The sequence below is a fragment of the Rhamphochromis sp. 'chilingali' genome (genome assembly GCF_963969265.1).
Source record: "Rhamphochromis sp. 'chilingali' genome assembly, chromosome: 19".
Lineage (NCBI taxonomy): Eukaryota > Metazoa > Chordata > Actinopteri > Cichliformes > Cichlidae > Rhamphochromis > Rhamphochromis sp. 'chilingali'.
In genome coordinates this window covers 33153206-33178721 of record NC_137946.1, presented here as the reverse complement: position 1 = coordinate 33178721, position 25516 = coordinate 33153206, and the positions used below count along the sequence as shown (strand labels likewise).

At 45.4% G+C, this 25516-nt stretch overlaps 1 protein-coding gene across 8 annotated transcripts; it reads left to right on the top strand.

Annotated features, from left to right (window-relative positions):
• The first annotated feature begins 178 nt into the window (after window positions 1–178).
• Window positions 179–22148, top strand: LOC308387695 (arrestin red cell). 8 transcript variants are annotated; one of them, XM_080867935.1, is made up of 17 exons: window positions 208–547; window positions 9755–9785; window positions 10782–10842; window positions 10987–11031; window positions 11958–12055; window positions 12143–12241; window positions 13263–13322; window positions 15544–15611; window positions 15981–16116; window positions 16188–16272; window positions 16358–16430; window positions 16641–16778; window positions 16862–16945; window positions 17731–17754; window positions 17986–18062; window positions 18173–18227; window positions 18730–22148. In XM_080867935.1, exons 1-17 carry the CDS (start codon window positions 525–527, stop codon window positions 18818–18820), a joined length of 1248 nt encoding a protein of 415 aa, XP_080724061.1. In that variant the 5' UTR covers window positions 208–524; the 3' UTR covers window positions 18821–22148. The 8 variants fall into 8 exon arrangements, with proteins under 8 accessions (XP_080724057.1, XP_080724058.1, XP_080724059.1 ...); XM_080867936.1 differs by having other exon boundaries at window positions 265–547; window positions 18733–22148; XM_080867931.1 differs by having other exon boundaries at window positions 179–547; window positions 11958–12241.
• Window positions 22149–25516: the final 3368 nt, after the last annotated feature.

Here is a 25516-nt window from a genome sequence, read left to right as displayed (position 1 = left end):
TCATAATGTGGAGGACTCCTGGGGGCTCCTGAGGATCCGGGAAACCTGAAGCCTTGTGGGTAATACGGCCCTGGATTGCGGTGAACCTTAAACATGTCAGGCTGTTTAATGTGAATCATCTCCTGCTCTGTTTACCATTGACTGGCCGGTGGTAGCAGCATGTCTGCGCTGCACCGCAGTTTAGGAATCATTTATGCCAAACTATGAATGGACCTTGAAGTAGCAGTAAACCCTCGGTCAGCCTGTAAAGCAGCTGGATTAGCCCGCTGCTGTTTCATTTCGCAGCGGGTCCTCACAGAGACAGCAGAGCGCGCACAAACACGCAGAGGGGAGGGGGAGCTGCTGCCTTTGCGGAAGCCAGTGGAGAGCCGAGGCGGCGCTAAATCAAATTACCATACTAACTAGTTCTCTGTGCGCCGATGTGAGGGGAACAGCCTGAAGAAAAGCCTCCGTTTTAAAGTCAAGACACCTACGAGTCCGGCCTCATTTTGTTGGGATCTTCCTGCCGTCCGCCTGCAGAGGAGATGGGGGACAAGGCGGGCACCAGGTAGGACGGCTAGGCTATAAACGGCTAGCTGCGGGTTAGCGTCGGTTCTCACGCACTTCGCTAGCAGTCGTGCTAGTGGCCCAGGCGGAGGAGTTTCTCCTCTCAGCTCGAGCATCAGAGATTTACCCGCTTAATTAGCTAGACCCGGGCCGAGACCAGCGAGCGAGCCCTCTGGTTCTGGTCCGGAGCTCTCAGAGCGATGACCTCGTTTGCAGGAGGCGAAGTTAGCACAGCAGGGTGGGGTTAGCTATCCGCGGCTGTGGTGGAAGGGACGGCGTTCCAGCCTCCGCTCAGAAATCTGTCAATTTTCAACATCCCGCTAACGTTTCCGTTTGACTGAAAAGCACACCAAAAATGATCAACTGTTAATGCCCACCGCTTAATCTAGCACAAAGAAAAAAAATCGGCACCATATTCGTGTAATTCTACACCACATTTGGGTGTTTTAGAGAGGAATTCCCACGGTGTTTGTCCAGTAAAAGACCGCTGAAACCTTAGTGGGCGGTATCGACATGTAACCTGCAAAACAGCATTTTAACTCGAGATTTGTTTAAATTATGGAGCTTGTTCTTGTTCGATTCAGTTCCAATGTTTACAGTCAGCTTTTATGAAACGTGAAATATTAGAGTGTTGTTTATTCTCGTTAACCAGGGGCGAAATGTTAAAATGAAGTGTTTTTGAATGGAATTTGGTACGGAGGAGCGTATTGGTGGGCTATTTAGGTTCGCTTACCTCCATCACGGGCTTATTTCGGGTTTCTGGTACCGCAGGTTCATGCCAGTTAGCTGTAAATGTGTTTTAAAGAGGGTGGAGGTTTTCGTTTTCGGACATTTGTGAGTTCTGGTTCCTGTTTCGGGTCGATCTACTCGGTGTGTAGGCACAGCACAACCACACAAAGTGATTGTGGTTTCTATAAAGCTCAGGATGCCCCCCTTCCCTTGTGTGTTTACACCCCCAGTTAATTGGGTTAGCACTGCTGTGGATCAGCGTTCCTTCCCGTGTTTTCGCCTTTATTTCTTCTTCTGCAGATTCCGATTAACAGAAGAGACCCAGAGGGCTTAACTGCATTAATCCAACACACACAAATAAGACTAATGATGAGGAATAACTGTTATGTTTTTGTGCAGCTCATCAGACCCCGTCCTGTTGTAATGTGGCAGGAATACAGGGCCTTTAAAGTCAGGTTCAGCTCTTTCCTTTACTCCAGCACATGTAAGCTGCTGAAAATGACATTAAAGTGCTGACTGCTTCAGGCTGTTTACATCCACATCCTGCCTGTTTCTCCTCTGTGAGGTCAAGGTTTGTTGGATGTACAGCTTTCATGCACACGATCCGTTTCCTCATGTGTAGCAGCTTTTTGCTATAAAATGCTGATCATCGCCGCTGTTTTTGATGGATTTTCCTCTAACTGGGGGGGGGCGAGTCAGCCCAGCCCATTCCACTTGCAACTTAACTTTCTTTCCTGCCAGTTACTTCCTGTTAGGAAGCAGGTGGAAAACTGGGAGGAGAGGAAACGGGCAGGAGGAAAGACCAACGTCATAGCTGTTGAAGAAATGGCTCTCACTGACATTCACGCTCGAGCTGCTGTTAACAGATTATACATCGAAGCTGCATGTCGAGTGGCTCTGTGGCACTTCGCCTGTTTGCAAAACACCAGCCAGCAGTGGAAAGTTTTTCTCTTTGACCTTTCACCTTTTGTACTGACAGCTGTGAAGCTTCTCTCCTCGAGTCTTGTACGACTAGATTAGTAAGTGTGGCTGCGAGGTGTAGCGACGAGCCCAGCTAGAACCAATCACATCCTGATATTTTGTCTGTGTGTTACATTAAAGACAAAAAGGCCTCTCCTTCAGAGGCCACGGCTCAGGAAAACTGTTATTTCACGCTTTGCTTCCAGTTGTTTACCGTGTCAGGTGTTGCACAGCTAAAAGAATCCGTTTTAATTGGCTGTTGTATTGAGATCATCTTCAACACCTGTGTCAAGGACGTGAAGCCGTCACGCTTTACCAGACTCATTCACAAAAACAGCAATTTTATGTCACAAAACACGTGAGCTGCTTGTTTACAGCTCGCTCAGCTGCTTAGTTCTTGCTGCTGCATGACTTTGGTGTTCCTAATGTATTTAGTCATATCGGAAATGGTGCGTTGCATAAACTCGACCCTGTTTTCATGTAAGAGTCGCTGGTTTTGTAAGAGGAGTCTGGTGCTGACTTTGTCCCTTGTTGCCACATTTTTCGTGTAAACAGGTTGGCGTGCTCTCAAAGCTGCAGCTGTTTTTGTGCTCAACGTGAAGTTTAGATGTCTGGAATTATTGTCACAGCTCAAACGTCTAATTATTATTATTCATGTCTGGTTGTTGTTTTTATTACTATCAAAAATGGCTGACCCAGGCCTGACCCTCTTCATGCTGCAGACACAGATGAAAGTAGCAGTGTGTATTTGCTCTGCATGCAAATGCAAGCAAATCATTTCTTTTTGAAAAAAAACAAAACTGGTTGTGTTATTTTTAGCTGGAAACAAACAGTGATGCACTTCCTGTTCTTCATCCTGCTTTTAATTTGTACAAACGTACGAAACACCGACCAGGTGTGAAATGTCGTACATCGGCTGGAGATGTTCACACGCCCAGAAATCGAATTCAAAACCAACTAATATATACACGACCGCAGGTTTCTTACTCAGGGCGTCAGACTGTGCTCAAAGGCAGAGGAAGAGTCCGACTCGATGGCCTGTATGAAGCTTTAACATGTGACCTCAAAGTTGGTTCGTTCAGAGCGCCGCTAAATACACGAATGTTTCTAACGTCGGGTTTTTTCAGGGTAAATGTTAAAAAGGACCAAAAAGCCGCAAAAAGTCCATTTTTGACCTGCCAATGATAAAAGCTGATCAGAAATATCAGGAAATGAAGAATAGCTTTAATGCTTACATCCCATGTGGCTTTTTAAAGCTCCGCTTCGTTCTCCAGGCGTAAATATTTAATGGGAGACATAATTGCAATATTTATTTATTCATTTTGAGGGACTTCCTGCGGCCTGAAGCTCCAACATTGGAGCGACGCTGATCGATTTCAGATTAATCAGAATAGAAGTTTTGTGGTTTTTTTTAGAAGCAATGAAGAAAAATAAGCTGTGACTGTTTCAGGCCTTAGTGGCTCCATAAAGTGTCCAAATTATACATTTTTAATTCATTTTATAAACAATAAAATGATTCTTATGTCACATAAACGTGAATTTGGTGATAAAAATAACTGTTAGCTGCAGAGCTGATTGAGCGCTGAGGGGATGGAAACAGCAGATACTGCAGTACTTTTTCCTGCTGGTGTAACAGGAGCAACTGATGCTGGATCAGGACATTTAAAGGAAAATAATCCTCAACACAAAGCTCAGATATTCACTTTATTGTTGAATATTTTTTGACAAAAACGTCAAATCTGACTCTCAGAAAATGACACAGACGGTTTGTTGTGTTGGCGTTTGTGTCTGAAGCTCAGTTACAGGTCTGTAGTTTAATACCAGCTGCAGAAATCCCTCCCTTTCATCACTTTTCTCCCCTCATTCTGCACTAATTTTAGTTTTTCTAGGAGCAGTTGTTCGACTAATTGGCTGATTACTAATGAAAACAGTTGCAAAACCGCCCACAGTTTAGTCATTTAATCTGAATCAGCAGTTTGAAAGAGGAAGAAAACAGCCTGGAGATGAACGTCTAGTTTGAGTCTTGCAGAATAACTTCCTGGTTCCTCGCTCAGCTGCAGAGTTTAAAATTTAACTTTCACCCTGTTTCGTTGCTCCGGTGGTCAGACCAGTCTGAGTCCTGCTTATCTGCAGCTTCATCGTTACAGACTCAGCTGAAGGCATCGGCCTGACAGGAAGGGCGGGCTGAACTGCCACAATAAGAGCCTGCTCGTGCGCTTTGTTCCTGGGATTATTTCTGCTGCCACTAAACTGTGTTTGTTGGGTGTAAATCCAGAGGAAGGTGTAACTGAGGCTGGCATGCATGTGAAGGCAGGCGGCCCTGAAACGCGAGTGTCTGTGGGCGGCAGGCGCTGCAGAGGAAGTGCAGCGACGGTGGCGTCCGGCAAACATGAGGAAGTTTTGTCAGAGTGTGAAACGCAGCGAGCATCACGCTCCTGCCGCTCTGAGTGTTTGGCTAATAAACAGCACGAGACGCCGCCGCTCACTGAACTGTGACCGAGAGGAAACCTGGTTTCCTCGTGTTGCGGTCCGACCTGCTTCCTGTCCTCCACCTGCTTGTACAGGTACTGCAGCGGCTGTGGTCACGCTCGTGATTTAAAAAACAGTCATTCACGGAGCATGAATTTGAATTTGTGTCGTTTGGAGCTTTTTAAAGCTGCTCAATTTTGGTTTGCAGTCCTTTCCCCTCCCAGGAGCTCTCTGGTGATGCTGAGCCTTCTCCAGCATGATGCTGCACCATGCTGCAGATCATCAGATGAAGATGTAGGGTTTATGGCTGCAGACTCCCAGCTCTCAGATTGGTGCATGGAGCCGTTCTAAGCCCATCGCTCTCCCGTTTCAGCAGCTGAAGCTCCGAGTGTTCTCTGGTTACAAACAATTAAGAAGAGAAAATCTGCACTCAGACTCTTCAAATCATCTGAAATGTTTTTAACACCAGCAGCTGGGTAACACGATCCCGTTGTCACATGGCAACAGTTCATGTTCAGACATGAAGCTTCACGTCAGCTGTTTGTCTGAGCGAGCGCCGTCCCTGCAGACCTCCCCCCTGCAGGTGGAAGCGCTCGCTGCGACGCTCTCCTGTTTACGGGATCTCTTTCCCTCGACGCCAGCTTCAGCCTCACGTGGTCGTATCATCCGCTGCTGCTTCTCTCTGTTTCTGACACAAATACAAATGAGAATATTTGAGTTTTGGGGCCACACTAAGTCTCACTGATGGGTTTGAAGCTTTGCTGAAACATCTGCGTGTATTCATTTTAACCTACTCATTAGTGCGTCATCCTCCTGGTTTATTAATCACACCAAAAGTGAGCTGTTTTTAAATTTCCTGTTCATATTAAACATGAGCTCGGTGTCTGCAGCACGCTAAACACCGCTTGTTTTTTTTTCTACTCTGGGATCTGTATGAAGTCACAGAGAAGCACAGAAGCCCCACCCACTGTCCAAAGCATCTGTTTATGCTTGGAGCCAGGATGAAGGGGGTTGTTTGCCCCTCAGCTGACTTCCAGAAGTTAACCAGTCAGATGAAAGCTTGTTGGAGGGTGAACTAAAGGGACTGCAGCAGGCTCAGAGTAAAGAGGAAGGATTATTTCTGAACTGTGACTCATGTAAAACTGCTCTGGTGCAGTCCCAGAATAAAAACGTGGAAACGAGCCACAGAGGTTCCCTTTACCTCGTTCAGCCACAATAAGAACCAGCAGTTTAACATGAAACCAACATGTCCTCCAGAATGTAACCATTTCTACCCACTGACTGCAAAAATAATAAAAATAATATGAAGGTGCCTAAATTATAAAGACCACAGAATAAAAATGCAGCGATCGCTGAATGAATCGCAGGAGCTGCAGCGACGCTCAGCTGAAGCACTACAGCTGGACTCCATGATGGACGAGTGTTTCTGCTCAGCCTGGACACAAACACTGTCGCTGTAACTTCGTCAGTCCAGGAAGCATTTCAGGACGAGGCGTGTTTATATCTGCGCAGCAGGGCCCTTCATCACCTCAGATTTAACGTTGGAGTCGAGAACAAAGCAGGCCTGCTGTTCGTTAAGGTTAGCAGCTCACAGGGACGTTTACGACTTCATCCTGCGAGGACTCGAGCGAGTTTCTCCTCCTAGTTTCTCTGCCTGCAGAGCTCAGAGTTAAAATACTGGTCCATAACACACTCAAACCACAAGCCCACCATCTGCTCCTCAGCAGGCTTCCAGAAGCTGACCAATTAGAAGAAAGAATGATGCAGGGTCTTACAAGTTATCCAATTCTTACAGCAGCCCGCAGTAACCAGCTGATGGGCGAGCAATGAGCGGCCATGACGCTAAAAGGAGCCGTGGTCCCAGAGGTCCACTGTGTGGTTCAGCTGACACACAAACTCAGAGTTTAAGGTGGAATTAAAGGTAAAGGCAGCGAGCTGAAATTAGCAGCAGCTAAAATAAGTCGATGAGCTCCAGCCGTGCTGCTGTGATTTGTAATGGTTTGAGAGGCGCTGGCAGGCTGCTGCCATCATTGTGGTGTGATCTGGCAGCCCTGTGGGCCTCTCTGCAAGGTGCTGATAACTGGTATTGGCACAAAGTTTGGAAAACGTGCTCTCAGATAATTGGGATGGAGGGTGACCCACTTAGCTCCAGCTTGTTCCTCCTGCTTTTAGTTTGTTTTCTGACGGTGAAGTCACAAAAATGCTCCTGAAAGGAAACAAAATGTATTCATTTATTTCATATCTGAAGCCTCACTGAACCAAATAACTTTATTAGTAAGAAGCAGCAGACGAATATGGGCAGAAGTGACAATTTAGAGTCGTCAGCAGTCCAAACACCATCCGTGTCTTTAAACAGTCGTGTGTGCAGCAGCAACAAACACACACTTGAGTCTTTTTTTGTTGTGCTTTCCTGGGACCACTTCTACACACTGACCTCATTATTGGGGACTGTGGCCACCAACATTCACCAACGGGAGCAGGAAACACGTGAGCGGACGCAGGCCCATTATAGTCCTCACACCCTGCCATGTCTGCCCCCTTCCTCCTTTGCAGCGTTTGCGTCTTGTCGAGTCATCGTTCCTGAAAATTAAATGAGATTTCTTTGGGCTGGATGTGCAGAGGTGCCGACACAGGTGGACGTGTGAACCGCTGCACCGCGGCGCCTGCCTTGGTTCCACCTGTTTCCTGTTTGAAGTGTAGAATAATTAGTTGATTCTGGCCTAAAAAGTCACTTGGAGCGTTTTGTTCTGAGCAGTCGAGCTTTGTTTTCAGCAGGTTTGTGTAAATACCAGGAGAAAGAAATGCACCAGGTTTAGGCTACGATTAGTAAACAGTCTCAATTAGTGAATCTCGCTCTTGTAAAATGTCAGTAAGTGAAAATAAAAGCAGAAACAGCTGATGTCTCTGACCTGGGGTAACTTTCTGTGCATGAATGAGCAAAATGACCACAGTGACTCTAATTTATTCATATATGGTAACATTTTAAACGCTTTCTTCAACTCTGTTAAATAAAACAGTTTCTGGATTATTAGTCTGACATCAGTCGCCTCTGGCTTCGAGAAGCTGTGACCATCCTCTGCTGTGGTGTTTGAGGGTAATCGATAAAGAAAACGATTGCTGTTATCGGCCCTAATTGGGAAGCAGATCTGGAACGGCGTGGCCTGAAGAGGCGTGGAGCTGAGCTGTGCGTGCGGTTCATATCTGCAGCTCATTACGACGTGTTTTTGTTCTTTCTGGATTCAAAGCTGCAGATTAAAAAACACCACAGTCGTAAATAAGCCTTGAGCGCCAAAAATCGGAGCCGCAGAAACCTGTAAATCAGTTTTAATTCATGCTTTGAAGTGATCTAAATTTAACCCGAGTGTGGAAAGCATCAGCGGCTGTGACAGGAAGCAGGAGCTGCTGTGAAGCAGGACAGCAGCGCCTCGTCCTGGCAGAGGATGATGTCTGAGGCGGCGAGGGCCTGGAGGAAGTGACCGCTTCATACAGATGCTGAGAGCCTCGGTGCTTCCTCACACAGCTGCTGAACTGTGGGCATGTTTGGTTTTCAGGCCTTAAAATGAGTTCAGCTTTTCAAGGTGTGTTGGCACCTGTGGTGGTTTTTCATCACATCACTTGACTGAAAAGACTCCAAACGGCCATCTGCTGTCAGCCACAGAGGCCACGCCCCTAATTTCCAAACTGGATGCAGTTCAAATTGATGAGTTCTAAAAACATTTAGCTGCAGTTGTTATGATGAAGAAAATGAAAAGTTAGAGATTTTAAGACCTTGCGGGGTCTGACTGAGTTCTGAAGCCTCAAGTGGACATTAAAGGAACTGCAGCGGCGTCCTTTTCCAGCTGACTGATAAAATTCAGCAGCGTGAAAAGCAGCGTAACACACGGGATGTGGCATTTCTGGTTTGCACTGTGGGAGGACACCAGAGTGGGTGGAGCTTCATCACTGTGAGCAGGATGCTTTTGGCACTTCCGTCATTGTCCGAGGTTAAACTTTGGTCCTGCTGCGGTTTGTGTTTGCAGAGCAGAACGAAGACCGCGGTCACAAACTGAAGGTTTAGTCCATCTGTGCTCTCTCTGCAGGTTATTGTCAGAAAAGCCGCGGTTCGCCACACCTTTCAGGGTTTTCCATTAGGTCATAGTACCAGCTACTTTTTTAGCGATCTGAGCAGGTGGTAAAATGTGATGTCATCAGACTGCATGCCTGGCAAGTAGCATCACTCAGTGAGCATCAGGTTCACCAAAATCAAAACCGCCATCTTTGAAACCCGGCAAAGCTGTGACGACAACCAGACACACCCAGTAGTGCTGGACTGCAAGTGATCCGGGGCGGCGCTGATCGAAGAGGGGCCGAAGTTTACTTTGGTTTATTGACATCAAGATCGTGGGTCCAAGCTGCGCCTGGGACCGGTTTTGGGAGATTAGTTTTTCTTCGATGCTTCTCTTCTCTCTTCCACCACTTTTTAATATCAGTTAGGAAATGGGCAGTCCGCTGCCACCTTGTGTTTTGGCAGTGAAACTGCAGCCACGCTAAAGCCTCACTCTTTCAGCTGCGGCTCAGGTCTAGACTCAGTCCTGGTGTCGGTGTGTTCAGCTGTTCTTGTAATGATTGTTGAGATCCTGCGGCGTGTTTCTGGTGGTTCAAAGGTTTGTAAAAGTTTCAGTGGCATCGCGCAGACTTGGACTCGAGTAGTTTAAGTGATCGTGTTGGTTAACATCCACCTGTTTCCCTCTTAAAGCAGTGCGGTGACATCCCATAATAACCCTAGGTCATGTACACTGTTTTTCATCAAAACCACTTCCCCCCCACCCCCAACCATCGGTTTCAAACAAGGCCACTGTTTATTTCGACACAGCAGGAAGCTGCCACACTTCCTCGGGTTATTTTTCACAGAATTGTCTCACCCACACGCTCTCGATGAGCTGCAGCGGGTCTGAAAACCTGTTTGAATCGACCGCAGCGCTCTTCGTTTAGCGACAGGGTTCAGCCAGAAAAAACGAGCTAACCTTCTCTTTCTTTCCTCCTCTCTGTCTCCTCTTCCCAAACCTCTCAGAGTTTTCAAGAAGTCGAGCCCCAACTGTAAGGTGAGTCCACGAGTTTGTTCTGCAACATCTGACACTGTGAGGAAGCAGTAGAAAGCACTCTTCTCCCTCTGCCACCTAAAACATGAAGCTTTGTTCATACTGACCCTTCAGATCGCAGCATTTCACTCAAACACCAGAGTAAAAACCACAATCATAGAATCAGGGCGATTAAAAGCAGATATACAGACGTAAGGGCAGAAAAACGAGCTGCCAAAGGGAGCGACGCAAAGCACTCATTATGTGACAAAGATGAAGCAGGCAGAGCAGCTCCACACTGAAGTCAGGTAGTAAACTGGGACGTCACCAGTGTGACCAGTTCATCCAGTTTTAGTTTAAACATTTGTTAAGAAGAGAGTCGAGATAAAGATTAATATTCAGTGTTATGCAGTCGTTCCTTTACTGTTGCCTCTAAATTCACTCCCTGTCAGAAGGTTGTGGTTCAGTGTGGTTAAACACTCGGGCAGATCCTGCTTTACTCCTTTGATATAGTTACATTTTTCTTTTTTAAACTTCCTGTCGATGGGGAAGTTTAACATGAGCTCACACACTGCATGCTGTTAGCAGATTCTGTTCTTTTAGGACTTCGATTAGAGAGCGTCCCTTCTCCCGGACTTCTGGCTTAGGGGTCGCTAACTTCCAGGTTGGTCGAGAAATAACCTGGAAGTTAACCTGACACTGGTCTCCACCTGTGTGAGGTGTTTTTACAACGTCCTGCAGCAGCTCTCTGGAAGGTTGGATGCTGTAGCCAGTGACCGCCTTTGTACTCCAAACCAAAAACCTTCCATTGTTGTACTTGGAAACAATACAGAGAGCAGCAGTTTATAAATAAGTTATTAACAGCACATCGTCTGCAAACGTGTGCACAGAGCTGGTGATCTTTGTGTGGGGACCAGGAAGAGGTCAAAGTTATTCCAGTAGGATTTATCCAGTTTTCACTGAGCTGTTGTGATCACACATCTGGATTAAATAAACTAATCCTGTGATTGGTCTGTGCAGTTGACGGTTTACTTGGGAAAGCGAGACTTTGTGGACCACCTGGACCACGTGGACCCAGTCGGTGAGTCTGGACTCGTTTGTGTTTGTTTTGGAGTTTTTAGGGAGCACGGCTGCTGTGGTGCAGTCCTGTATTTACAGGAGTCAGAGATCCTGATCAGGTAAACCGGTGACCTTCGTGACTGTTTGTCTTCCTTCCTGCCAACAGATGGCGTGATCCTGGTCGACCCAGAGTACCTGAAGGACAGGAAAGGTAGGCGAGAACACCTGCACACATGTACAGGAACACACTGAGACTTCACTGCAAGATCTAAACGTTAAGTCTATAAAGCAAATGTCTCATCAGCCAATCATGTGGCAGAGTGTGCTGAAGCCAACTGTGCAGCGACTTTGACTTGTTGCCGTGTGTAAATAAACGAGAGTAAAAGCCTTGCGCTCGTGTTGTTTCATCAACTTCCTGCTGACCTTTCTGTGCAGAGCTGAAGCCTTTGATTAACGACTTCCTGTTTATTTCTCAGCACGTTCATTTATTAAGGACACAAACGTCTCATTTTTGTCTGTTTACTGTTAAACAACTGTTTCAGAAACGTTGAATACAAAACAGGCAGAATGACCTTTGTTTACATAATAAGCAGTTTCTGGACCTCTGACTGTGTGTCAATAGTTGGAAAAACAGGTAAATTACTGTTTGCCTGAACGTTGTTTTTAATGTTGCTACACAAACATCACCCAACAAAACCCAGAACGCAGCTCAGCTCTTATCCTGCGTCTGCTTTCCTGTCGTATCTGCTTTTCCACTGCTGGCAGTTTGTGCTGTGCAGATAATCGCTGTGAGCTCTAAACAACCAGTTTATCACAGTCTCTTACACTCGTGGACCTGCGTGATGTCACAGTGAGATGTCAGAAGTCCTGTTGTTCAGTTGCAAAGGGCAGCCAATCAAAAGCATGATGCCTCAAAGGGGGAGGAGCTTCATCTCTGTCATGTTCGGCATGAGCTGTAAGGTTATTTTGAAGTGTGGCTCATGCAGAGCAGCAAAGGTCCACTTCACCTCTTCTGTAACGACGCTGTTTTGCTGTGTCGATGATTTTTAACAGTTTTAATGTTTTATTGTTGAATTAAACCTGATTTTAATGAATGACTCATTTAAACTGCAAACAGCCTCTTCTTCCTCCCCACAGTCTTCGTCACGCTGACCTGTGCGTTTCGATATGGACGCGAGGACCTGGACGTGCTCGGTCTATCCTTCCGGAAGGATCTGTACATCTCCACCTTCCAGGTGAGCTTCATCAGCCTGCGCCTGAGCAGACAGTTGAGTACTTTTAAAGGTCGGACGTTCTCACTGTCGTCTCTCTCTCGGCGTCAGGCCTTCCCTCCGGTGCCCGAGGAGCGGAAACCCAACAGCCGGCTGCAGGAGAGGCTGCTGAAGAAGCTCGGCCAGCACGCACACCCCTTCTACTTCACCGTGAGTCACTGCTCCTCCTCAGGGCTCCGTGTGTGGAGCTCGTGGTGAAGACGCCACGTCTTTATATGGTGTTTGAAGTGAAATGCGCTCCATGTGAGTCTGTGGGCACTGACTCACTGCTGGAGCCCCTGCTGGTGATTAGAGGAACTGCAGCTGCACGGCGAACTATCGAACCTTTCTGCACCGCACGTGTGCAAGATGTATAAAATATGTAAGAAGAAGAACAGAGCTGTTTAACCAGGTGGGAGCTCAGGGCCTCGATGTAAACATTTAAAGATGAGCATATTGATCTTTGCCATCAGTTCATTAGCCTGTGTTTACCCAGCATCCATTAGTGTCTGAACGCCGTCTGCTGTGGCCTGAAAAAGCAGATCATTTATAGCCCGCTGACCTCGTCTGTCGGCTCTTTCCTCGGGCTGCTTCAGCCCGGCGTCAATATCAGGACGAGCGTCAGACGTGTCTCGTGATGTTTGCTGATCGCCAGCTTCCTGAAATAAACAAGGAGATGCAAATGAGGAAGACTTTGACTTCCTGTTAGACTAGAAGTGACACACTGAAGGGCGTTTCCATCGGAGCGCAGTTCCCTGTAAGATCAAGAACCCTTTGAGGAACTCAGGAAGTCGCTCATTACACTCATTTGTTCTGGCTTCCTCCTCCTTCACATACGGTGGAAATTTAATTGCACTTTTTTACCTTCCTGGAACTTTTTGGTTGAAAGGGGTCATCACACCTCCTCAGCAGGGCATTTATGAGGGAGGACGTCCTGCAGCTCTCAAACTGTGGCGTTTACTCTTAATGTGCACAGATTATTTTACTCGATAAAGCACGTCTGAGAAAATATCTGAGCTTTATGGGAGCCTCGGATTCTTTACGAGAGTCGAGCTGAGCCAGGGCTGCTGGGAGTTTAAAGGTCGGCGCTCTGTGGGAAGCTTCATAAAAACGGGCTCTGAGTTTGTGGTGTGGAAACAACGAATGAACAAACTGTGATTCTGACGTTCTCGTTCTTCTTCTTGTTTTCCAGATTCCTCAGAATCTCCCCTGTTCAGTCACTCTACAGCCCGGACCCGAGGACACCGGCAAGGTAACCGAACCCCCCCAGCTGTGAAACGGCAGAGCACGGATGTCGTAAATTAGCTGTTCCCAAACGTCACGCCTCAGTTTGAAATATAAATCTCTGTCTGGGTCCACCCAAACCCGCCTGCCCGAGGGGATTTACAGGCCGGCCTCAGGGGGTCACATAGTAAATGTGAGGGTTACGTCAGGAAGGGCATCCGGTGGAAAATCTGTGCCATTCATCTGCTGTGGCGACCGCTGCGAGTTCAGGGAGCAGCTGAAAGCACCGCCTCCTGCTTCTGATCGTTAACTCGATGCTTTAACGATGAGTTCAGTCTGAAACTGAAGGACGAGAAGTTTTCAGGTCCAGTAAATGATCTCAGAGCTGGAGCACCATCTCTGATCTGATTGTTCTCTGTGGAAGTCTGACGGAGGGTCTCCGCCCTGTTCACGTTGCATTCAGCGCCCCACCCTGCAGCTGTTTCAGCAGGACAATGCTCACGCCCACAGGGTCGGAGCAGAGCGGGCTCTCTGGGTCGGACGGCGAGCCACGCATGTCCCAGTACGCTACATCGGCACAACCAGTAACTGCTGCACCCATCTGGTTCCTCCACAGCAGGTCAGCAGACGGGTGGATGTCCAACGTCACGTTCAGAGGAGGTTTAAATAGATTTTAAAGACGTTTAACAGCAGTCAGATTTAAACCCCACAGTCTGGTTTATTAGATCAGGTTCCTTTAAAGACTTGATGGAATTTAAACTGAATTATAAAACCTGGCAACTCAATTCTTATTTGCGAAACGAGGAAAAAACAATCAGACTAACCAACTAGTCTGAAACTAAAACACTCAGATTTTAAGTCACAGCTGAGGGAGAACAGTGCATTGAGTGGGTCCACGCTGTTCGGCATTTATCAAAATCATAAATCGTCCCGACATTTTTTTTCTTCTTCTGCTTCTTCTACTTCTTTTGAAGTGGGAAAGCCCAGACCTTCCTCCCTCCACTTCCTCCAGCTTATCCGAGGAAACGTCGAGGTGTTCCAGGCCAGCGTGCCCAGGTCTACGCCGAGCCTCCTCCCAGTAGGACATGCCCAGTGGGAACATGTGACCCAGGCGACAGCCTTAGCTGGCTGCTGTTGATGTGCAAGAGTAGCAGCTCCACTCACAGCCCGTCCACCTTCTGGAGAAAGCTCATTTCTGCTGCTGGGATTTGTCCTCTCATTCTAATAGAGTTCACAAAAGCTAACATGAAAGGATTCATGAAGCGCCATCTGGTGGCAGATGACTGCATAACATTTAGGACACAATAATTTACCAGCACCAGGGATCAATGAAACTTTTAACAGTTAGATTAAACAACTAGTGACAACAGCGGTGATTGGTCCACCAGTTGCACACATCCATAATAATAATAATGATAATGATGATAATGTGTCTTATTATTATAACAGCAGCATAACCTTTGCAGCTGACAGGTGGAGCCACCTGCAGCACGAGATGATGATGCAGCCTTTTACTGTCGTGAGATTAAGAACCTGAATGTGAGACAGGTGTGAGGCTGAGCTCTCCTCCGCTCAGGTTACTTCAGCTTGTACAAAGATGAATATTCAAACCCTCCTCTGTCCTGCAGCTGCGTGTTCGACTCTGAAGCGTCGCCGAGTTTGCGTGCGTCTGCAGACTTCCTGGCTTTTAGTTGTTGATTTTCTGCGTCGGCTGATGTTTCCCCGATCAGGCCCTGAAACAGTGGAGCAGTGGATCTGAGCGCTCGGTCAACTAAACAACTTGTTTCCTGTCAGTGAGGGAACAGTTCCCATCACTGCCTTTTTTCTTTCTGCAAATGCAGCATTCTGATGTGCAGCGTGTCCTTCAGGCCTGAAGACGTGCAGACCTTTTCTTTCTCACACATTTTGGCTCCTGAAACCTATTTTATTCCTGATTAACAGCCTGACGTTCAGGAGCTTCTTCCAGCGTTGACATGTTTGGTTTTAAACGGGGAGTCAGATGGAGTCGGTTATCTGTGAGGAGCGTCGCTGACAGGCTACGATTTACCGTAACGACCGCCTCAGACAGGCCGATAAACACGCCGTTGATTTTTAGCTGAAGCTGTTCCAGCGTCGCTCATAGCGGAGAGAGAGAGACGGTGTGTTTATAAAACGGGAAAAAGCAGGGCTGCGCTCGCAGCGCGTCAGCACAGTTGAGGCGTTTTTATAAACACGGTGGCGCTGAGCTGTCCTCTCTCCTCTTTCTGCAGGCCTGTGGTGTTGACTTTGAGATCAGAGCTTTCTGTGCCAAGTCAATGGAAGAGAAGATTCACAAGAGGTGAGTTCAGACCTGCGGGAAGCTTCACTCAGGAGCTGCGTGGAGTTCAAACCCAGAGTAGAAATAACTGAGTGGGGATTAACTTTGGTCGTGTAAACATGAACACCCACCAGTGGAACAGGAAATAAAAGGTCCACTTTAAAGCTTTTGCTGTGTTTCATTGCAGTCCAAAGCCAGCCTGTACCCCAGCAGGCTCTGTGCGGGGCTTTTATTTTGTAGACTCACAGTACAGTAATCTACCAGAGGCAGTAAAATGTCAGACTCAGTGTTTACTTTAGGACAAGAGAGGCTCTTCTGTGTGTCATACTGTGAGCCAGCCTCCAGTGAACGCTAGAGGAATCACCGTGCTGAAGCCTGTGCTGTGTGCAGGAACTCGGTGCGTCTGGTGATCAGGAAGGTTCAGTACGCTCCGGAGAAGCCTGGTCCTCAGCCGATGGTGGAGACCACCCGCAGCTTCCTGATGTCCGACAGGTCCCTGCACCTGGAGGCATCTCTGGACAAAGAGGTGCGCAAACAGCCCCGATACCCACAAACCAGTCCTTTGTTTTTATGCTAATAATGGTGTTCTGTGTGTAGCTGTATTATCACGGCGAGCCCATCAGCGTCAACGTCCACGTCACCAACAACTCCACCAAGACCGTCAAGAGGGTGAAGATCTCCGGTACGCATCTCTCAACTCTTTTTCTGCGCTTCTCTGCACGCCGTCCTGTTATCACAGTCACACCTCCTCTGTTTGTCTTCCGCAGTGCGTCAGTACGCAGACATCTGCCTGTTCAGCACTGCCCAGTATAAATGTCCCGTGGCTCAGCTGGAGGCAGAGTAAGTGTCCCTGTCCCTGCATGCTGGTGTAACTGGTTTAAACCAATGTTAATGAATGAAAATGTGATAGAGTTAACCAGGCTAACCAATCTGAGCTGGTTTAAAACCAGTGACAAAAGGTCATTGATGTTCACACCTGTTTAATGAGATTGGTGGAGGGGCGGGGTTTACCTGAACGGTTTGCCTGACAGCAGCGTCTGGTCTCCACAGCGACCAGGTGTCGTCCAGCTCCACCTTCTGCAAGGTGTACACTCTGACCCCGACACTGGACAAGAACAGAGAGAAGAGAGGACTCGCTCTGGACGGGAAGCTCAAACATGAAGACACCAACCTGGCCTCATCCACCATGTAAAACACAAACACACACAGGTGTAACACACAGGTGTGTGTTTGCATGGTCATGTGACCACAGTGCTCCGTGTGTGTTTCAGTGTGAAGGACGTCACCAACAAGGAGGTCCTGGGGATCCTGGTGTCCTACAGAGTCAAAGTCAAGCTGGTGGTGTCCCGTGGAGGGTACAGCAACACACACACACACTCTGCTGACATCACTTCCTGTCCTCTCCAGCTCACTGTTTCCTGTAGCTGTCATCAGTGAAGTTTGGAGGTGTTTTTATCTTCCAGACGTCACTCAGTGAAACGCCTGAGGCCGAGCTGCACCTGAACGTTTCCTACGCAACGGTCTGGCGTTTGTCCACGTTTACATGGAAACGCCACACGTGTGAAGCGAGTCTCGGGATCATATTTGACTTAAAGACGTACAAAAACCACGTGAATCAGTTTGAAGCTTAAACACGGCCAGAGCTTGAGCTCAGACTCCAGTCAGCTGAGGGAGGCTTTACAAAGTCATCCTTTCACAATAAAAGCCTGTGAGAGTTTAATGAGTCCTCAGCATCTGTCTAGGACCGTAGTCCTTTATCTACCGTCTGTCTCGCCATTGGACTTTAAAGTCACATGACTTGTGATATTTACTGAGGGCGGCTGGAGGTGGTGCTAAATTGAGCAGCTCTTCATTTTTTTTCACGGTTGGTTTAAAGACGATTTTCTCATTTTTCCGGTGTTTTATTCAGAAAGAGCTGCAGGTGCAGCTCGGCCTCCACTTCCTGCTTCCTGCTCCACCCTGTTGGCTCGTTGCTGTCGTTGCTCCTCACTGTGTTTGCTTCCACTGTAGGTTTTTGTGAACCTGTCGCCTCCTGCTTTTCATTTCACCTCCCTTCTCTGTGTTTTTTGGCGTTTTGTGTGGCTCCGCCCCGTCCCCCTCTCCCCCCTCCTCTTCTGTGTGCCCTCCCCCCTCCCTGCAGGCTGCTGCGAGGCTTATTGGAGAGGTAAATGGGACTGAAAGCCTCAGTGTTCATGTGGGGGAACCACAGCCTGGTGTTTAATGTTAACATGGGTTTCTAGGTGGTTGTTGTCACTCAGTAGTCAGTTTGCTCTGAAGTGAGTTAATTATCAGCTGTGGGGCTTTAACGGGCAGATTTATCAGGACATTTTTAACCTGTTGGAAAAAGGAAGGAGGCGGGGTTTGCTGCAATGACGCCGTGCTTCCTATTTTCCAGGGACGTGTCGGTGGAGCTGCCCTTCATCTTAATGCATCCTAAACCTCCGGAGCCGCCGGCGTCCCGCCCGCAGTCAGGTGAGTCTCTGCAGCCTCGTATGGTGAATCCTCGTATGCGGATTCACCATGGCACTGAGCATCAGTTTCCATGGAAACGGCAGCGTGACATGCTTGTGTGTGTGTTTCAGCTGTGCCAGAAACTGACCCGCCCATCGACACCAATTTGATAGAGTTTGAAACAAAGTGAGTTTCCAGACTTCTGCTGAGTTTTATTTTACATACAAACAGAAACCATGGCAACCAGCACTAACATAACGTCACTGATTAAACTGAGCATGTGTGAACTACAGCACGCCATAACGTGGAACTGACTGACCCTTACAAGGAGCAGCTGTCGCTGTTCAATACCCGAAAGTTTAAAAATCCTAAGGAAACAAAAAACGTCTGTAAAATGAATCCATGGACGTGAACGGTTTCTCCTGTGAGAGCTGCGAGACGTGACGAGTGGATCTTGAATCTGTGAGCGCATCATTAATGCTGAAGGGTTAGGAGCTACCGTCTGTTTCAGGAAATGACAGCAGAAACATCTGCAGCCGTTTGCAGCAGCGGCAGATTCACAAACCCGGCGTGAGGTGGAAAACTTCACAGATGCTCAGTTCACACATGTGACGTGCTGTTGGTGCTGGATTCAAACAGGGCTGTATGGAACCTTTCACAATAAAACTCGTCCTTTTCATCCTTCAAGCAGCATCTCGCAGGACGACGACTTCGTCTTCGAGGACTTCGCCCGCCTCCGGCTCAAAGGTGTTGTGGACGACAAGGACGAGGACTGCTAGGAGCTCGCCAACCCCTTCATATGCTCGCTTCAAAACCACAACACACACACACACTCACACACTGTTCACATTCCCCAGGGATGGATGAGGGTATATTTGGACGGAGGCCTCGGAGGGGCTTGGTGGTGTTCTTCCTCTCTTGCTTCAGCCATTCGTCATGCCACCTCCGCCATTTTTCCGCCGTCTTCTCCATCTGTTGTCTCTTGTTTCTCTTTTTTGCTAGAAATTCTAAATGTTAAGCAGCTGCAGGACAGATGTTGGCACTGTGGATGGGAACCTCTGCTGCTTGTCGTGGGCGGGGCTTTGAGATAGAAAGCAGGAAGCTAAAGAATCAGCAGCGTTCGTCCGCTTTGTTTTTGAATGTTTCCCGACGATCACCGTCCTGTACAAGCAGAATATATATTTGGAAAAAAAATTGTTCGGTGGTGATCGCCGCTTTCCTTCGAGTAAATCCTGTAGATAGTTTTTCTCGCGGTGGCTGCAGCGAGAGGAAATACATGTGCACACAAACACACACTCAGAGAAGTCTTACAAGCGACTGAAGTTCGATTTCACCAGCATCCGCTCTCCTCCTGCTCCAACTGTCGTCCATGTTCAGAAACGTTCGCCATGTTCTGTCGGCTTTTTTTAATTATTAAAAAAAAACATTCCAGTGCGGACACTTCATTCAGATCCCAGAGATCATTTTGCAATCCTGCTTTTTAAGAAATTACATGAAAAGACGACAACCAAAACTTTATCCACCCTCTCCGTAAGTGGAGCTAATTTAACTCTTTATTTTGGTTTAATCCTGTTAAAGCTCAACAGTAAGCTGGTACTTGTCTGAATACTGTTGTTGGTTAAGAGAATGAAGACGTGTAATTGCAACAATGTGACAGCGAACAAATTGAAGCTAAAAACAAAGCATATAAATTTGAGATGGTACAGGAGGCCTGATCACTGAGAGTCACGATTCTTAACTAAAACAACCCAGGATATAAATTTTCTCTGATGGAACTAAAGAACACTCGAGTTTAGTCACACTGGAATCTTTTTTTTTTTTTTCCTTGAACTTTGGACTGGATTTGGAGGTCGAGTCACTGGATAGGTTTTTTACCTTTCTTTGATCTGTTTCTGTTTATTTCACTTCCAGATTTACAGTTAAAGTCAACAAAACTGATGCTAAAGTCTGTTTCTCTTGTTGCTTGTTAAAATAGAAACGGTCTGAGACTCGGTGCGGCCGGTTTAACTCGCCATTGTCAGCTCATTGAAGGGAAACTCTGGTGCTCGTTGTTTGGTTTGTTGTCTTCACTCACTGGTCCAAACTCACTTTGAACAAGCATTCAGATGAAGTTAGTATGAAGCTTCACCTCAGAGTTAAGTCATCACAGGAAGCTGTGCTGTGCCTTTAATGTTTCACTGTTGCCAACACGATGATCTTTGAACCTTGGTGACTGACAAGAACTCCGCTTTTTTAAAAAGAAAAATTGTTGGTTTAAAACGTTTGGGCAAACCTGGGATGTGTCAGTTTAGAAACACTGCGTGGTGTTATTTTTCTCTAATTAAGTTCAGGTCTTACATTTTAGTTTCAGGGGATAAACCATTAAATATTTTGCTTAGTAAATATAACTTTAAAATTAAAATTAATATTAACTTTTTAATAAAATAAAACAACCACATATTCTTATAATTTCTAATCCTTGAGAGCTTCTCTTTATTTTATTGTGTAGATTGCAAAGATACATTTTAAATTAATGTTGTCACCATTTTCTTTTCTGGAATTATTTCCAATCTGGTAACAAATATTTCTGTGGCCTTTACTGTTGTTTAGTTTGTACTGTGATGATACAATATTTGGGGGTTTGTCCGGGATTTGGCAGTTTCACAGTTATTTCTAGACCATCAAACACAGATTACTTAAATCCCACTATTGTTTTGTTTGACACATTGAAAGATGCTGATGACAGTGAACAGACTTACTCACTTTAATGTTGACCTGTTCAAATTTGACTTATTTCCTGTGAATGTTCGTATTAAACATGGTTGAAGTTTCTGATAGCCAATTGGTCAATGACCCGTAATCCTGCAGCCAAATGCTCAGTTTTTTTGTTTTTCCTACTCACAGTCTGTATGATGTCACACAGAGCAGATGTCCCTATTATGATCATCTCAGGACACAGAAACCATCTCATGTTCTGACCAGAGGCAGCCAATCAGAAGAAAGTTGTCTTAAAGTGGAAGTGAGAGCTCAGTACAAGATAAGGATTATTTAGAGCTTTGAATCACGCAAAGCTGCTTTGCTAGATTCTCGTAGAGACCAAGGATAAAAATGCAGAGCTGGTAATGAGCAGTATTGATTCACTTTGAAATGTTTTTCACACCTTTATTCTCGGTATGTGACCTTTTTTTTTTCTCTTAGAAACAAAACATAATGATCTAAAAATGAAACCATAAAACTATTTTTTAAAGGTTGATGCCAAAGGAAATGTTTAAACTTGAGAAGCTGAAGTTGTTTAAAATAGTCCAAAATGAACCAAAGCATCAAAACAAACATGCATGAAAAGACCACTAGGCAGTCGTGTTGAAGACAAATGAACTGAAACTAAAGGCTGTGCTGTGTAGTACCACGATAGTGCTGTGAGTCTTTGCTGGACCTCGATTTCAAATCTGGTCCAGAGTTTGGATTTAGGTGTTTTGGCGAGTACCCGGTCTGTGTGATGCTTGCCATAATGTCTACAAAACAGGAAGTGATTTCTGCTGGTGGGACGGACAGGGAGCAGCTTAAAAGTAGCTGCACATTGACTCTCTGCTTCATCTTGTGGTCAAAAGTGCAGCCATGCTGCTCTTCTTCACGTTCTTTTGAAACTTAGCTCATTTTGGAAGCTTTTAAACAGTTTTTAAAGCACATTTACTTACAGGAAGTAACTTTAGGGTGCCATGAGAAACATGACAGCCAAAATGAACCAATCAGCACCAGTGTTTCCGTTCTAAATCCACCTCACCAACATCCCGCCTTACCCTCTCAAGACCATCAAACCATTTAAGTGATCTCTTTTCTTTCCTCCATCCAAACTCGGACACGATGTGAAGGACTTCAGGTTTTAGACGCCAGCTTTCCAAATCTGTTGCTTTTATTCTAGGCTTTATTATCGTTATTATTAATGTTATTTTGTTAATGATTTTTGGCCCCAAATCCCCGTACAGATCAACATTTCAGATGAACACGAGCACTGCACTTTCATTGGACGAAAACCCCGCAGAACTGCAGACGTTTTATTTCAGAAAACGAAGAAGAATGTTAACATTTATTTTTCCCTAAAATTGTTTGTCGGGGTTTCACAACTTGAACTTTGTTTTGTTCAATTTTAAAACTGCCAAATTTCCCTCCTTCCCACCCTCCCTCCTTCCTTAGCTCAGTCAAACGTTACAGCTGCGACCCTAAAACAAGACGTAGATGAAGAAGCCGACTCGGAGCATGATTTGAATTCCTTTGTTTGAAATTTTGTTTCCAAGCAGTGCTGTGAATCGTACGAGCTGTGATTCTGTCCTTATTTTGTCGTGCATATGTGGGGTAACTTTGCTAAGTGTGAAAATATTTTGACAAGTGCCACGCCCCGGCCCTGTGCGACGCTTACCATAATGTCTATAAAACAGGAAGTGATTTCTGCTGGTGGGACGGACACCAGAACAGATAGATCTATGATTATTATGCTTCTGATTATTATTATTATTATTATTATTATTATGGTGACTTCTTATTATTCTACTGTATCATCATTGCGACCATGATTATTCTCATAATCATTTAAGAGTCTATTGTTTCGCCATGTATTTTTTATGTTGAGATTTTTATTTTAGTTTTCTTTTTATTAAAGGTAAAAAGAACTAACAGACACCCAGGCTCTGCTTCGCTTTTTTAATCTCCGACGATGAAGCTGTGAACTATTTGTTGGCAAACAATCACATTTATATCTCTGAATAGACACCCGGTAGTCACATTTCTGATTTCGACGAAATAAAGTGGAGCAAGACAACAAAACAGGCTGCAGTTACATTCTCGGAAGTGTGTTTGGAACAATTTATGACATTCTTGGGTTAAAATGTGAATTTATTTATTTTTTCTGTAGAGATGACAGGAACTACAAAAAACACTTGGTCAGCATCAGGCTTTACTGTGAAGAAAAAAACATGATGGGTTTATGAAGACCGAACACTGGTTTTATCTCGAGGGCCATTTAAGCGAACATTCAGACCGGGGAAACTAATCCAGCCAACAGTCGCCTCAAGGCGCATGCTCAGCAGTGTTGGGCAAGTTACTTTGAAAAAGTAATTAATTATAGTTACTTTTTTGAAGTAGTAACTAGTAACTGTTAGTGAATGATTTACAAGATTCTAAAAGTAATTAATTACTTGAAAACTAACTATTGCGTTACTTAAAAAAAATGTTTGACCCTCTGGGGTCCAGGATATAATCTGATGTTTCCTCCACATTTTCCCTTAAAAACTATTTATTTGCCTTGTTTGGTCTCGTTCTTTTCAGCACAGCCTCACGTGTCTGAATTTACAGTTGTTTTCATTTTGACAGACTGTATTAACACAATTGATCTAAAATCAGACAAAAAACATAAAATCTGGGTAGAAAGTGATATTTTTTACTGTAACAACCACAAACATGTTTATTGATCATATTTCATAACTTTAAATGCAAATATAAATTGTCAGTTTATATTTGTGTCTCCATGTGTAAAATCATACGCACAAGTTTTGCAAACAAAAGTTATTTGCAGCCATTTACCTTTGACCCTTTTTTTAAAAAAATAATCTTTTCAAACTATTTACACAATTTATATTTTTATATTTATTTCTATTTACAGAACAATCAGCTGTTCTTCAATAAGATGCCACAAATTATTTGTGCCACTCCAAATATTTCTGTCCACTATAAAGGAAACATCACAGCCTGATACCTGCAGGTCTGACAGCAGCAGGTGTATCACTCCTGTTTCTTCCTGGAGACAGCAGTCACCTCATTGTTCTGACACACAACACAAAACTATCCACAACACATTAACTACACACTGCAAACACGCTAAACATCACAAATCTCTCACATCTCAAAACTCGCTCTCTCTCTTTCTGCTGTCTCGCTCTCTCTCTTCCTAAACAACCAAATGTCATGTTGCCAAATCATTTTTTGATTGGTCGACATGGTGCATTTTTCCACCAACACAAACTGGCTGTTTTATGTTTTGTTTTTTTATTTCTTGCTCATAAGCAGAGCGTGCTCGCTGCGCTGTCCTTAGACAGTAAACATGAAACTATTGAGGAAAAACACGCGTATATATTGTTTATCATGACTCCCTGAGCTCCAGGTGTTGTGCCAGAAAGTGATCGTGATTGCCGCCCGCGGGAGCGCGCACACCTGCTTGAAGTTGTAGCGCCCTACTTACATAGGCTGTATAAAGTCCAAATAAATGATGTTTAAATAAAACATTCCCAACTTGTGCTAACTAAATACAATACAATAAGGATAATGGGAGGTTTAAGTTTGTTCTTATGCTCTAATACACAGGTCTCGAACTCCAGGCCTCGAAGGCCAATGTCGTGCAGGTTTTGGATGTGTCCTTGATCCAACACAGCTGATTGAAATGGCTAAATGGCCTCCTCAACATGTCTTGAAGGCTGTATCCCTATTCAGGGTCTGCAGCCTTAAAGGCCGCATTTTAAGGCCGATTACGTCACACCGGCGCGCCGAAGGCTGTCCCAATTCAAAGGCTGCTCGAAATGCGGCCCTCACATGCGTCCTTCATTTCCCTGAATTTTAAGGACGTGGCGGTGTAGACTTAGTGGCCCAACATATCCCAGAATGCATAGCGCGGCGGTGCGTGTGGATAATTTTGCCGAAAAAAACGGCGGATGAGGGGCAGCCGAAGAGTGAACTTTAAGTACTGAATATTATGTCACTTATTGATGTGCAAATGTTTAATAACGAAGAACATTAAACATTACTGTTGGCCACATGTCGGCAAAGTCATGTGACATTAGTGACGTTTGTACTAACTTGGTTTTAAAGCCTTTACTTTAAAATACACGCCGTTCAATAGCTGAGCTTAATCAGAGAATGATCAAAGCTCATGTAGAAACAAACAAATGAACAAAAGATTTTCTCCTTGATCTCTGTCAAACACAGCTGTATGACACGTTTCCAGCTGTTAGTATCATGGTTGCTAGACCGCCCCATTTCACAAGCCTCGCACTTCCGGCCTTAGCGGTCTTTAAGTACGCGGCCCTTGTGGACCGTTAAGGCTGCAGACCCTGAATTGGGATACAGCCATGGACAGCTACTTCCGTGCAACTGATATAAGATGCGGTAAGCTGAAGACAGCTTCAACCGTCTGTTTGTTGAAAAATAGTAACATGACCGCATTTTCTTAGTTAGTAACGGTAACGCCGTTGTAACGATAGAAATAGTAATTAGTTAGTTACTCGTTACTGAAAAAAGTAACGCCGTTATTCCCATCCCTGGTGCTCAGTAACATCCAAACTAGTCTGATACCACATCAGCAATATTACTGGTCAGATAAATGCATTTAAAATACCCCGACATGAAAAACAAAATCCAGCCGAGCGCTAAAGTTTCCATGTGAAAATCTGCACTTTACGTTCATGCTCTTAAAGAAAAAAAAATAAACCAGCATATAAGGTCTGACAGGAGAG

Bases quoted from the DNA above. Each gene is read 5' to 3' on its own strand.
- LOC308387695 (XM_080867931.1), top strand. From the start codon at position 525: ATGGGGGACAAGGCGGGCACCAG. The intron at 12,242-13,262 runs GTGAGTCACTGC...CTTGTTTTCCAG, and splicing joins CACACCCCTTCTACTTCACC to ATTCCTCAGAATCTCCCCTG. The intron at 16,946-17,730 runs GTACAGCAACAC...CCCTCCCTGCAG, and splicing joins CTGGTGGTGTCCCGTGGAGG to GCTGCTGCGAGGCTTATTGG.